The sequence below is a fragment of the Protomyctophum parallelum genome (genome assembly GCF_964188405.1).
Source record: "Protomyctophum parallelum genome assembly, chromosome: 16".
Classification (NCBI taxonomy): domain Eukaryota; kingdom Metazoa; phylum Chordata; class Actinopteri; order Myctophiformes; family Myctophidae; genus Protomyctophum; species Protomyctophum parallelum.
Genome location: NC_139711.1, coordinates 39,027,583 through 39,040,908, shown reverse-complemented (window position 1 = coordinate 39,040,908; position 13,326 = coordinate 39,027,583). Strand labels below are relative to the sequence as shown.

At 42.3% G+C, this 13,326-nt stretch overlaps 1 protein-coding gene across 7 annotated transcripts in view; it reads right to left on the bottom strand.

Moving 5' to 3' along the window:
• Positions 1 to 13,326, bottom strand: part of rapgef2b (Rap guanine nucleotide exchange factor 2b) — a 139,348-nt gene that overhangs the window by 92,642 nt on the left and 33,380 nt on the right. For all 7 annotated transcript variants that reach the window (XM_083785247.1, XM_083785242.1, XM_083785243.1 and 4 more), the window contains exon 2: positions 81 to 151. In XM_083785247.1, coding sequence (XP_083641373.1) covers positions 81 to 151 — 71 coding nt within the window. The remainder of the gene's footprint in view (positions 1 to 80; positions 152 to 13,326) is intronic.

Sequence of the window (13,326 nt, the reverse complement as noted above, 5' to 3'; positions counted from 1 at the left end):
TGGTGTGAACGCAGCGATAGACTGTATCTTTGCATGTGCCCATGTCGTGTGTGTGAACGCAGCAATGGACGGAGTCTCACCTGAGCTGATGTTCCCGTAGGTTGGACAGTGCCTCCATGCCGTGCAGATAGGAGTAGACGATCTCCAGGTCCTGAGGAGACACAGAGGAACAACAGGCAGGGGTCACTCACCAGGGCTACAGTATCTGAATGATAAGCTACATCAACACAACATTATCACAATGATTAACTATCTGTAGAAGGTGTGGCTTAGAGGGTTTCACTTTCCAAAAAACAAACAAAAAACCCCCCACCCCAGATAGTTTTCTAAATACTAAATCAAGCAACATAAAAACTAGCCGGGGTTTTCACAAAAGCCTGAGTAGACGATAAAAACCTTTTTTTTGTTGTTGTGAAAGATCCCTTTATTATAAGGACTGTTGAACACAACAGCCACGTGCCTTTGAGCAAGGCAGTGACCTCCCTTCCTTCCTATACGGTCCCACTGGCCTCAATCGCATACAGAAGAACTGTAAGAGCAGTGAACCTGAACCACAGCGAGTCTAAAACACAACAGTGAACTGAGCCACGGTCCAACACACAACACTGACGCCACTGTGGAGTTCAATGGACTGAGGACTCATTGATGAGAGGGCTGGTGGGCCGTAGTACAATGAATGAAGCACAGTGACATTGATATGTCCTGAGTACTGCAGAGAGAGAGTCAGCCCCGGTACTGAGGCTAGAGAGAGAGAGAGAGAAAGAGAGAGAGAGAGTGTCACTTCATCCTGTTCTCAGGTTGGCGGTGCTGTTCCAACTAAGATGGAGGTGAAACAAAGTTCCTTCTCTACTCCTAATACTATACCACACAGTCTGTCAACTGTCTACTGCTGAGAGAAACAATGTGTGCGTATGTATTGCATGTGCTTATATGCACATGCGCACGCGCGTGCGTGTGTGTGTGCGTGCGTGTTCTGCTCCCTGCGAGGAAATGGGTCCTTTATGGTTAATAAAGATTTAATGAGTCAAGATTACAATTATGAAAAGATTCAGGTTGGGGTTATAGGCTTATAGGGTGAGAAAGAGACATATGTCACGCACGCACGCACGCTCGCTCTGGATAACTCGAGAGTGTGTTGAAGGCATAAATTGTACATTGTATCAAACCCACAATCCTGGCAGTGTTGGTGTCTTGAGCAACTGTAGAATAAGCTTCATTCACGCTCAGAAAATAACTAACAAATGAGAAGTACTTGACGTACATTTTGATGTCAATACTTTTGTACTTCTGGACTTTGACTTGAAACGGAGCATTTCCATATTGCAGTGTTGGTACTTTGACATAATCAGCATCATTATATGGGGTGTTGGTCCCTACGAAGCAGCCAGACATGTGGTTCTGCAGTCGTTGGGCTGGACTGGACATTCATACAATGATGTTGTCCTGAAAAGTGGGGAGTGCCTGACCATTGTTGCACACACACACACACACACACACACACACTCTCTTACTTAATCACATCCTTATGTCCAGACACACACTGGAATTCTGAAGGTGACAGAAGCAGACATCTGATGCCACCTAGTGTAGAAAACCAGGAACTACAGCCCTACTGAGTAAAATTAAAATGTTGACCAGTTTCAAGATATGTTGAACATGTTTGAGGACTTAAACAAACATTAGCACCCGTTGCTTAAACAAACATCATGTTGTAATTGATGTTGTAAGATGATATTAAAGAGCGCCCCTCACTTCACACGGGTGTGATCTTTAGAATATAACTAGTATGTCTGCAGTGGTTGGGACTCAGAGGTGGTCTCCCTACTATTACATTGAGACTAGGGATGTTAACGTCTCCACCATATATACTGTGCATTTATTTGATTTATTTGAAAATAGCGTTGCATCTGCCATTTTCAAAAGATTGAGATACATTTGAAAACTTGAGACATTCTGCACAATTTGTAATTTTGGTACTTCAAGTACATTTTATACTATTGTACTTTTACTCGATTACATTTTCAATTCCGGACTTTTACTTAAGCTTTTGCAGTATAGTTTCCACCACTGATAATTACTATCAAAATACAGTTTGTAAAGTGAATGGCCACAGTACACAACAAGTATAACAAGTTAAATGCTGAACGATAAGTCGTTATTATTATTAAAATTAGAGCTGCTGTGCCCGTCGGACATTGGCTAACTTGGGAACGATGCAAGTTGGGAACCTAGTATGCGATACCCGTTGTCATAGCACCCGTTTTAACCGTCTGGCAGAGGCTGGGAATTCTACAGTTGAGGGGACTTAGGCTCATTAGGTCCACTGGCAGAGTCTGACTCTGACCAGAGCCTTTTGTGGCGGTTCTGGACAACCGTGTATCCGACCGACCCGAGGCCGGGCACTGCATCGGTGTGGAACGAGAGTGTCAAATTTGAAGTCGGTGGGGCGAACGGTTCTCGAGTTACGTGGATTGCATTATGCACACACACACACACACACACACACACACACAAACACAAACACACACACACACACACACACACACACACACACAAAGATAGAGATGTGGTGCATTTATTGCAAGATGGACAGCTCTGGTCTAGTCCTCTACTGAGGTGACATAATAGGTGTATTGAGGTGACATAATGCAGCATTCAATCAGCAAGACAACTATTGACACACACTACACCTCCACTGAAAGGCCATTCATTCCTCCATTCATTCATTCGCACGCACGCACGCACGCACGCACGTGCACACACACACATACACACACGGTCATGTTTCAAGTACACAAAAGCTTTTTACAGCATTCAGACATGTCGTCAACACTCCAGAAATAGAAAACTGCACTTTTACAAGAACAGTTGTGCAGGTTAGTGCCAGTTAAGTTGCTCTCAACATATTCCTTTCACGGATCACCTAATTGTTCCGGCCGCAGACAGACAGACAGACAGACAGACAGACAGACAGACAGACAGACAGACAGACAGACAGACCTCAATTTGAATAGATTTTGCACCAGCGATACCGCTAACAGAAGACGTGCCACAAATCTGTCAAGTTTTGTCCACAACTTTCAAAACATATCATTGAATAGCCAGAATATTGTGCCAGCCCTTATCCCTAAACTTATTTCCAATTTTTTTTTACGATTTTGAAAAACATTTAAAAAATAGATCGGCTATTTGAAAAAAAGCAAATAAATACATTTAGGGATAACAGCCCAAAAATGTTCCTTATTTAGCTGGGGACCTCCTGGAGTGGAAACCCCCTCGAGGACCCCCCATGCATGATGCAGGGGGGGGGGGGGGTGGACCCCCTCAGTGGTTTAGTGAATGATCAGGAGACATGGAAACACACAGGAGGAAAGTCCTCGCTACAGTCATAGTGAAGTTAACCCCTTCCTGACCACCATAGCCTGTACTATGATCTCCACACTGGACGCACACACCAAGACAAGAAGCAATGAGTACTACTACTTATTATTGAGGTCTGTTCAGACGGCGAGCGAGTGACGCAGGCGTTGTTGTCGCCTGACCGCCTGACCGCGCCCGTGAAAATATATACGCTTGCGCAATCGCCCGTCAACTTCTCAGAATAAAATAAACGCCACGCCTCTCATTGGAAGTGAATCACTAGGCGCGTCAGTCGCTGCCCGTCTGAAAAGGCCTTTCCACAAATAACTAGGCCTGCCACAATTATTACATAATGGGAATTATTTGAGATAATAAAATAATTATTTTTTTGCATAATTGTCAATCCTTTCCATGTTGAAAAACATAATGTCCATACATTTTGCATTCTTGCATTGCAGATCTACAAGCTTGTAGATCAACTATTTCCGCTATTTTGACATTTCTTCGGAAAAAGATAAATATGAAAAAGCATAAAATGTGTCAGTGATTTCTTTGTATATTTAACAAAGTATTGTCATATCTGCCCTGTGCAAGTTGTGATTACGAGGCCTAAAAGGCAAACGGAAATATGAATTGTAACGTTCTAATGTTCAATGCAAAAAAAAAAAACACAATTAAATCGTTAATCACAATTACTTGGGTATCAATTAGTAGTCAAGTTGATTTGTAAACGTGACATGTCTTCAACGTGAATTCGACTAATCCAGAGCAGATTTTTAGTTAATTTAATTTAATTTAAGTCTCAATAGTTACAATTTGATAAATTAGCACTAGCACTGATGATTTTTACTGTGTGAATTATAGTGTGACTATAATCCTATGTTTGCAATAGGATGTGCACATTTTAGCTAAGGCCATTTAGGCCACTGATGAGTTCAGCCGATATGATTTTATATGATTATAAAATATCTGGAATATGCAGAGCGTTGAATAAGCGGAGTCACTTTTGGTTGACCACAGAACCCAGAGGGGAAACCGCAGTTACATTACAAAAAATGCGGATGGAATAAAAATTTAAAAAAATCCTATGAATGAGAAGGAATGAGAATGTACTGTGGAGAACGGGTCAGTTGAAGGTGCAATGAGTCCAAACTCTCTCATCTATAAAACACACACATACGTCAACTCAAGAGTCAAGACAGACAGACACACGCGCACAAATTGGTAAATGGGATTATGGGATATTGTGTCTTGTGACACACATGCACACACGCGCGCGCACACACACACACACACACACACACACACACACACACAATTGGAGGTCATATTCTCTCAAAGTGGAGATCGTTTAATGGAGCCGTCACAAGACACAACATCCCATTTACCAATTTGTGTACGTGTGTCCGGTGTCTGTGGATAAATAATGCGATTCAAAGCCAAAGGCCACCGGTGCACATGCACCGTCAGCTGCTGCACTGCATGCCTTTGTCTTCCACCAGTAGCACTACCACACACACACACACACACACACACACACACACACACACACACACACACACACACACACACAGTCAGCCAAGCCGACAGTAGGTGGCACTGTGGGGGCATCGCTCGTGTCGTCTCCTCCAAAAAGTGACATCACTGCCGAATGAAACAGCAGTCAAGAGATTTGAAGCCTCCAGTCAGAAATATGCACAAAAAAAAAAACACAGCAATTGTGGCTTTCAGTCTCTCAAATATTTCAGATTGGCTTTATGGAAAGAATGTTTGGAGTGGAGTGAGAGGACCCCAGCTTTTCCACTGGTTGCATTCTCCGGAGGAGGGAAACATAATTCTCTCCCCTTTTCCCGGCCCCTGGACTCTCACTGCACACCAAACAATTTTTGGAAATGGACGAGTTAGTTCACCACTAAATATATACATCATATAGACCCAGTGGTTCACAAGCATTTTCATGGCAAGGACCCCCAAGTGATATCTATCTGACCGTGGATCCCCCCCCACCCCACACACATACACACACAAGAGAAAAGTGCAATACAAATACTTTATTAATTTTATTGTCATGAATTATTTATCAATATTATTATTATTATGCCCACCAACCTGAATTGAGTGCAAGTGCGTGTGCACGTGTGTGTGTGCGCGTGTCTAGACTGCCTTCACAGTATTTATGCATGTTAAATGTTTCTTTCATAGTATACTCTTAAGACTTCACACACACACCCCTGGCTTTGTAGTAATGTCTAGTCTAGGCTACAGTCTGAATGTGTGTTCTGTTCTGACTGTAATATTAAATTGCATAATAATAATGCGAGTCCTGTAAGTCCAGGCATTACTTCTGTGTTCCATTGTTTGTGCTGGGTGGTCAGGACAGAACTGTAAGCCCTGTTTATATAACAGACTTTGGTAAAGTGTGTTTCAGAGAAACAATAAGGCATGATTGTGATTGTGATCAGCAGTCACAGGGGGAGAGACTTTGGGGAGTTGAGAAGTTGGACAGAAACTAAGATAAAGCCAGGTGAAATGTATTGACTGAGAGCCAGCTCGTTCATTCATTACCCACTGGACCCTCTAGAGCCGGGAAAGCATCCGTGTCATTTTAGATTTGAGCTAAAAAAGGCTCAAATGTTATACTTTGGCTATTCAAAACTAAGCAGATATACAAAGCATAATATAGGCAGCGCATCACTGCTATTTTTTAAATCTTGAATATTTATGCAAATCTTTGAATATATATACCGGTATATATTTTTAAAGGGAACATTTTTAACTCAAGTCTTTGCTTCTGGGAGTCCCTGGAACTAAATATTTATAGATGGGGTTCTGCGACCAGTTACATATAATTCGGGGGATTCTTGGCAAAAAACAATGCATGTTAATGACGTTTAGAAGATTTAGAACACTTCCCTGGGGGTCTTTATGTGCGTTTATATGTGGTTTTAGATATTTGAGATTTTAGCAGTGAGCGCAGTGTCTCTGATGTCATGGAGGACACTGGGCTCACTTACTTCCTGGACTACATGTTGTCTCAGTAAGACAGCCCTCCCCCTATCCACAAGGAGGAGCAGTGCACCAAAGCATTACGGGAATTGTAGTCCAGGAAGGGAGTGAGCCCAGTGTCGATAACATCAGAGACACTGGGCTCACTGCTAAAATCTAAAACCCACATATTACACACATAAATACCCCCAGGAAAGTGCTCTAAATCTTCTAAACGTCATTAACATAATTATATCTGTTTGCAAAAAGGGAGAAGTGTCCCTTTGATGGTTTAAGGCTCAACCGCTAAGCCCTTCAGTATATAACTCCATGACGAATCGCAACAATAACAGGTCTACAAGCAAGCTCACAACGCGTCACGTCATCATGGCTATTTTGAAGTATTTTCACTATTTTTGTGGCACTATTTTGCCTAGAACGACATGCATCCAAATCAAGAGACGACAACAGGGTGAAAGTGGATACAGACAGACTGCAGTTCCAGGCAGTTTTGAGAAGCTGAGACTCCCAGACTATACCATTAGCCCCCTCTAATCCCTGCCCTTATTTTCCATAGTAATATTTCCAGGAACACAGGTGACCCCTTTCCAGGAACACAGGTCAATTCCCCCCTCCTCCCTCCCAAAAAAAATGTGTACAAAGTACAAATACCTCAGTATTAATAATAAGTAATTGATAATTATAAACCCATTCAGGCCTGACGACGAAAAATGGGTTAAGTAATAATAATAATAATAATAATAATAAAATAAATAAAACGTTATTTCATGACATGAAATGCAGCTCAAGGTGCGTTACAGAGCAATGAAGAGAAAAAGAAAAGAAAAGCAAGGCATAAAACAACATTAAAACAATAGCAGTGATGCAATACAGTGAGGACATGAATAACAACAAAGAATTTTAAAAGATCAACTGAGTGCAGTACTGTACTTAAGTAAATGTACTTAGTTACTTTACACACCGACTTCCTTTTGGTAACCCTTCAGAAAGAAGCTTGGTAGACGAGAGCTAAACTCCTGACATTCCTCGCATACCGACCTCGGTGTCGTTCGTTTGATAGCGTTCCTTTGTAACCGGACACGTCCTCAACACTTCCCGGTACGCAACCTAATCTGTTGTTCCGTCTCTCTCTCTCTCTCTCTCTCTGTGGGAGGGTCTCTCTCTCTCTCCTCATGGGCGGGTCACTCAAATCGCCACGGCGAAAACCCAAGCTATGGGAGGCATTTCCTTCAAGAGGATATACAGTCTAAAAACAATGACAGGCCTTTGTCTGATCCCGTAAGGAGCGTTTAGAAAACACAATCTGAACCCGGTTGTAAGTAAATAAGGACCCCCTGGGGGGATTATTTGGCTGCAGTGTTGTTGGTGCCGTGCCAACCTGTTGTTGACTGGCATGTATTTGTATGGCCATCAGTGGGCAGAGGCAGGTCAAGGAAACGTTGCCGTTTGTTCTGCATTGTTCTCTCTTTCTACTTGGAATTCTACTGGGATAGAAAAGGACTCGCAGCTGCACTGTATTGCTGTTGTAGAAGTGCTTTCTTTTTTTTAATGGGCACGTCATATGATGAACTATAAGCTATAAAAGTGCAGATGGCCTCTTCCCAGCATGACACTGATAACACAATCATGCTCCATGCACGATGTGCCTGTGATATTATGGATGGTGATGCGGGTGGACAGTGTGATCATATTATGAATTGTGATGCATGTGGACAGTGTGATCATATTAAGAATTGTGATGCATGTGGACAGTGTGATCATATTATGAATTGTGATGCATGTGGAAAGTGTGATCATATTATGAATTGTGATGCATGTGGACAGTGTGATCATATTATGAATTGTGATGCATGTGGACAGTGTGATCATATTATGAATTGTGATGCATGTGGACAGTGTGATCATATTATGAATTGTGATGCATGTGGACAGTGTGATCATATTATGAATTGTGATGCATGTGGACAGTGTGATCATATTATGAATTGTGATGCATGTGGAAAGTGTGATCATATTATGAATTGTGATGCATGTGGACAGTGTGATCATATTATGAAATGTGATGCATGTGGACAGTGTGATCATATTATGAATTGTGATGCATGTGGACAGTGTGATCATATTATGAATTGTGATGCATGTGGACAGTGTGATCATATTATGAATTGTGATGCATGTGGACAGTGTGATCATATTATGAATTGTGATGCATGTGGACAGTGTGATCATATTATGAATTGTGATGCATGTGGACAGTGTGATCATATTATGAATTGTGATGCATGTGGACAGTGTGATCATATTATGAATTGTGATGCATGTGGACAGTGTGATCATATTATGAATTGTGATGCATGTGAACAGTGTGATCATATTATGAATTGTGATGCATGTGGACAGTGGATGAATTGCTGTGCTCTACTTCAGTGGTTCTCAAAAGTGAAAAATCGTGAAAATGTGGCACAAATCTTTGAATATATATTCTTTCAGAGCGAACGTTTTCAAATCGTTACTTCCGGGGCGTCCCTGGAACAACATTTTCAGATGGGGGTCCGCGGCCAAATACAGATCATTCTGGGGGTCCTTGACATGAAATGTTGAGCACCACTGAGGTCAGGTCTAAATGGGTTAATGCAAAAAAAACACAATGAAATTGTTAATCGCAAATTATCTGTGCGACAATTAATCGTCAACTTAAAATTGTATTTGTGACAGCTCTAACCATAATTATACTGTTTTTTTGTTTTGTTTAGAAAATGCAACGTTGTCATTGGCTAATTTAACTTGGCTTTATGTCAGTTTTTCCATCTGGAAAGTGGATGATGACATCATTCTCATTCATGAATCACAGAATAATAATTATGTGCCACGGTGCTCCGTCACACTCTGATGAGAGAGCTGTCTGTTTACTCTGTGACTCCACGGCACTCGGCAGAGCGTCAGAGCGGATTTATGAACGCATCTGGTGCTTAATGCTGAATGCTCAAATGGCAGATCATGAAATGAAAGGCTGTTTGTTGCCTGACAGACAGGCTAGGCTGCGTGATCGGCACACCTGGCCAGGCAGGCCCGAGCGTTTTTTTCCACAACACACCTTTCTGGAGGTTGTCCTGAAATAGCTTTCACACAGAGTGATAAACACCCACTTTAGACACGTAAATAGTAACTGCATCGAAACATCGGTTTTAATTTCAAGAATCGAGGTATAACGAAATCTAAACGGCAACATTGACTTCGTATGAATCCTATCGTATCGCAATGCAAATAATAATCTATTGCATATCAATACTAAGTTCTTGTGCATTGTATTTAACAATTTTAAGAAGAAAAAAATGGTTTAATTACTTTTCCATTCAATATCGCTACACTTGGTCTATCGATAAATGTGTGTATTCTCTGTGTTCATGTCGGGTACGTGCTTGTCCATGTGTTCAAATATGATGTACATGTATTTGCAAGAGAATCACTGTGTTCACTTATTTACATCCATTATTCATACATTTTCCCTTACAAAACCTGAACTAGTCTATATCTTCACATTTCACACAGATTTAATCTCTTTGCTAAATAGTCACTGTACCGATTTAAAAGTCATTGATATGTATCGCATTGCTGTTAAAATGTATCGTTACACCCTTAGTAAATGTCAATGGTCAGTTTAGCCATTTCCTTTAAAATCTACAGAATAATGCTGCCATTGTCCTGCGTCCTTATCTGCTAACAGCATGGTGCCTGTTCTAAAGATACAGGCCTCTCCCTTCACTGGCCAGAACGCTGAAACCATTTATTGGTCCGGCTCAGGTTGAACACAGAGCTACTGCTCCCGGGGACAACCAGCCAGGCGGCCACTACTAATGCCGGACATCAAAGAAAAGGTCACGACCTTCCGGAGACAACCAGGAGCTGAAGGACGCAGTCGTGTGTCAACCTTGTGGAGGCGAAGGATGTTCAGACAAGCAGAACGCACGTGTGTGTGTGCGTGCGTGCGTGCGAGAGAGAGACAGAGAGTGTGTTAATAATCACAAAATATTACTCTATCCTATTCCTAATTCGCTGGAGGTGAAATCGTTGTGAATCCTCTGATCTCAGGGTTCATATTATCCTCTGATTTCTTGATGAGCCAGGTTAACGTGCACGGAGGGACTGAGGAGGGCGTGCATGTGAACGACCCCCAGGGGGAGATATCTTCACTTTTCATTTGACAGTAACAAGGCTATGATGACCATAAAACTACACACACCACGGTGGCGGACGTCGTAATGAGCGTTTCATTGGGAGCGCCGTCCGTCGACCGGGCTGGGTCACCAGGCGCAGCAAATCAATGTTCCCCGTCTTTCTGTGTAGAGAACGCTACATGGACGGTGTAACCATGGTACCAGACTGACAGACAGAATACAGTAAGCAAGAACAACAGTAGAATATCTGTAACAATGAAACTATGAGTACACACTCTATAGTATCGACTAGAGTGCTAAAAATACTATCTAAATTACATAAGTTTAGCCTTTGCATATACACCTAAGAGGTGAGTCTGCGGTATCATGGTAATATCATGGACCTAGACTGACAGACTCACCAGTCTGCATGTCTGCAATCTGCATGAAGAGTATAGGGCTGGGCCATTATACCAAAACCAGACATATATATGAGAGTGTGGAGGTCGTACTCCTGGGGCACATCGGCGTGTGCACGCATCCGCCTGGGTGACGTCAGACTGCTGGGCGAGTGCGGTCACTTTGGCATGGGATGAACTTCGACCAATAAATCACAATGGCCTGGGCACCATATATACAGTATGGGGGCTGATGTCACGTGATGTCACGATGACCTGGGCCTTCAGTCTCATTTGGACTGCAAAGCAACAGAACAACAGAATGTTGCTCAGTCTAAACTAAGAGGTTACAGACGGAACCTTGATCTGGGCTGGCTGTAGCTTAGAGAGGCTGTGAGAGGTCATCAGAAGGTCGCTGGTTCGTCTCCCGGGTTCAGTCAGCAGCCATCCATCGACTGAAGATGAAACAGAATTTCCCCCGCGGGACAAGCAAAAGGTCTCCCCCATCTTCTCCTTTAACCTGCCACCTTTAACCTGGCATCCCAAAAACGTCCACACAATCGATTATGCGATTAACCTAACATGGTGCAAGTCTAGATTAAGTCAGTTATCGGTTCTAAATGTCGTTTTGATATAAATGGTAAATGGTGCATTTATATAGCACATTAATCCAAGGCGCTTTACATAGATTGTGCATTACATTCACCCATTCACACACACTGATGGCAGCGGAAATCATGCAAGGCACCAACCAGCACATCAGGAGCAATTAGGGAGTTCAGTGTCTTGCTCAAGGACACTTCGACACCAACTCTGGGGGAGCCCGGGTTCGAACTGGCGACCTTGCGGCCGGTTACCATCTGGCCACTCTACCCCTGAGCCACTGCCACCCGGATATATTTCCGGTTAATTGCCCAGCCCTACAACATATGAAGTTATGAACGAACACACCAACAGCTTCTCCTTTCCTTACAACATATGAACGAACACACCAACAGCGATCTCCTCCTTTCCTTTTTGCAATATTGCTGGGAGCCACATACTGTACATTTCAGTTGTATTCACACAAGAACAGACAACAGGAAAGCTGAGAGGGAGACGGTATAGAACAGACATATGAGAGAAGGCCGATTCCAGTCCAGTGGGGGGTACAGTATGTGTGGCTCACGTTAAGCACTACATCATGAACACACCTGCTGGTTTTCAAACTGGGTCTCTCTCTGTGTGTGTCCGTGTGTGCGTGTGTGCGCGTGCGTGCATGTGTGTGCGTGTGCGGTTAGAGGCATCAATCTTCTCCAACCAGCAGAACAAAAGCACAGCAAATGCTCAGAAAAATCGTAGTTTAAAACAAAAAAAACAAACAAAAGCTGTATTGTTGTGGGGTTATTCAACTGAATAACAGAACAAAGAAAAATAAGTTTGCCTACTCCTGCAGCTTCCAAAAAAACCACAAGAGAAGAAATAGCATCCAAAAAAGTGCTGCTGGATGCTGTTGAAAGCAGTAAGAGTTCTTAAAGGACAACTTTAGTTTTTTTCAACCAAGGTTCATGTTTTAGGTTGTTATTAGAGAAACTAAAGTGTTAATGTTCTTTCATTTGCTGCTTTCTTTCTTTTGGAATTTGGAATTCAATGATGTCACTTCAGTTTAAACACTTTAGATCCTCTTAGTGAAACGGAATGTTTTTCAAAATAGTAAAAGAAAAAAGGCAAATAAGTTTAGGGACAAGGGGTAAAGTGTGGCGCAAGAATAAGATAAGGCCCCCCATGTCTCTTCACCAAAAGATAGCAGATCTACAAGGAATGTCCCCCCCAGAATAATCCTGTAACGTCTCATCTCTCTGCAGCAGTGCTGTCGGTGACGACCAGACGTCCCAGTTTGGGGGAAGATTGTCCCAGTTTTAACAAACAAATAACTTTAAAAAAACCAAAACATTAAATGTCCCAGTTTTCAACATTCACTATACCAAACTGTCCTGGTTTTCATCACATAGAACTTCCTGAGCTTTTGAGTGCTTGGATGTTTAGGATGTTCTGTTCCGTACTATAAAGGTGGCAATAAAAATAAAATAAGAACAAATATAAATTAATACGTAATAAACTACGAAAATAAATGGTCACGATTTCGTGACGTGTTGTAAGCTTAATTGTACATCTGATATTTCTACAATTTTTTTGAGAAAATGTTTGAAAATGTATGGATGACTGACATGGAAAGTTGGAAACTCTCGATTATGTCAAAATATTGCGATTAAGGCGATGATGCAATGATTGTGACAGGCCTACATTTCCTGTGGGAAACGGGAATGTCATGGCCCTGCTGTTTAGCCAGGACGGTCCTTGATAGCGACGTTAGCATGGTGTGACTTTGACCTCACTGCTCTCGCTGTGGTTCACACAGTACACACACA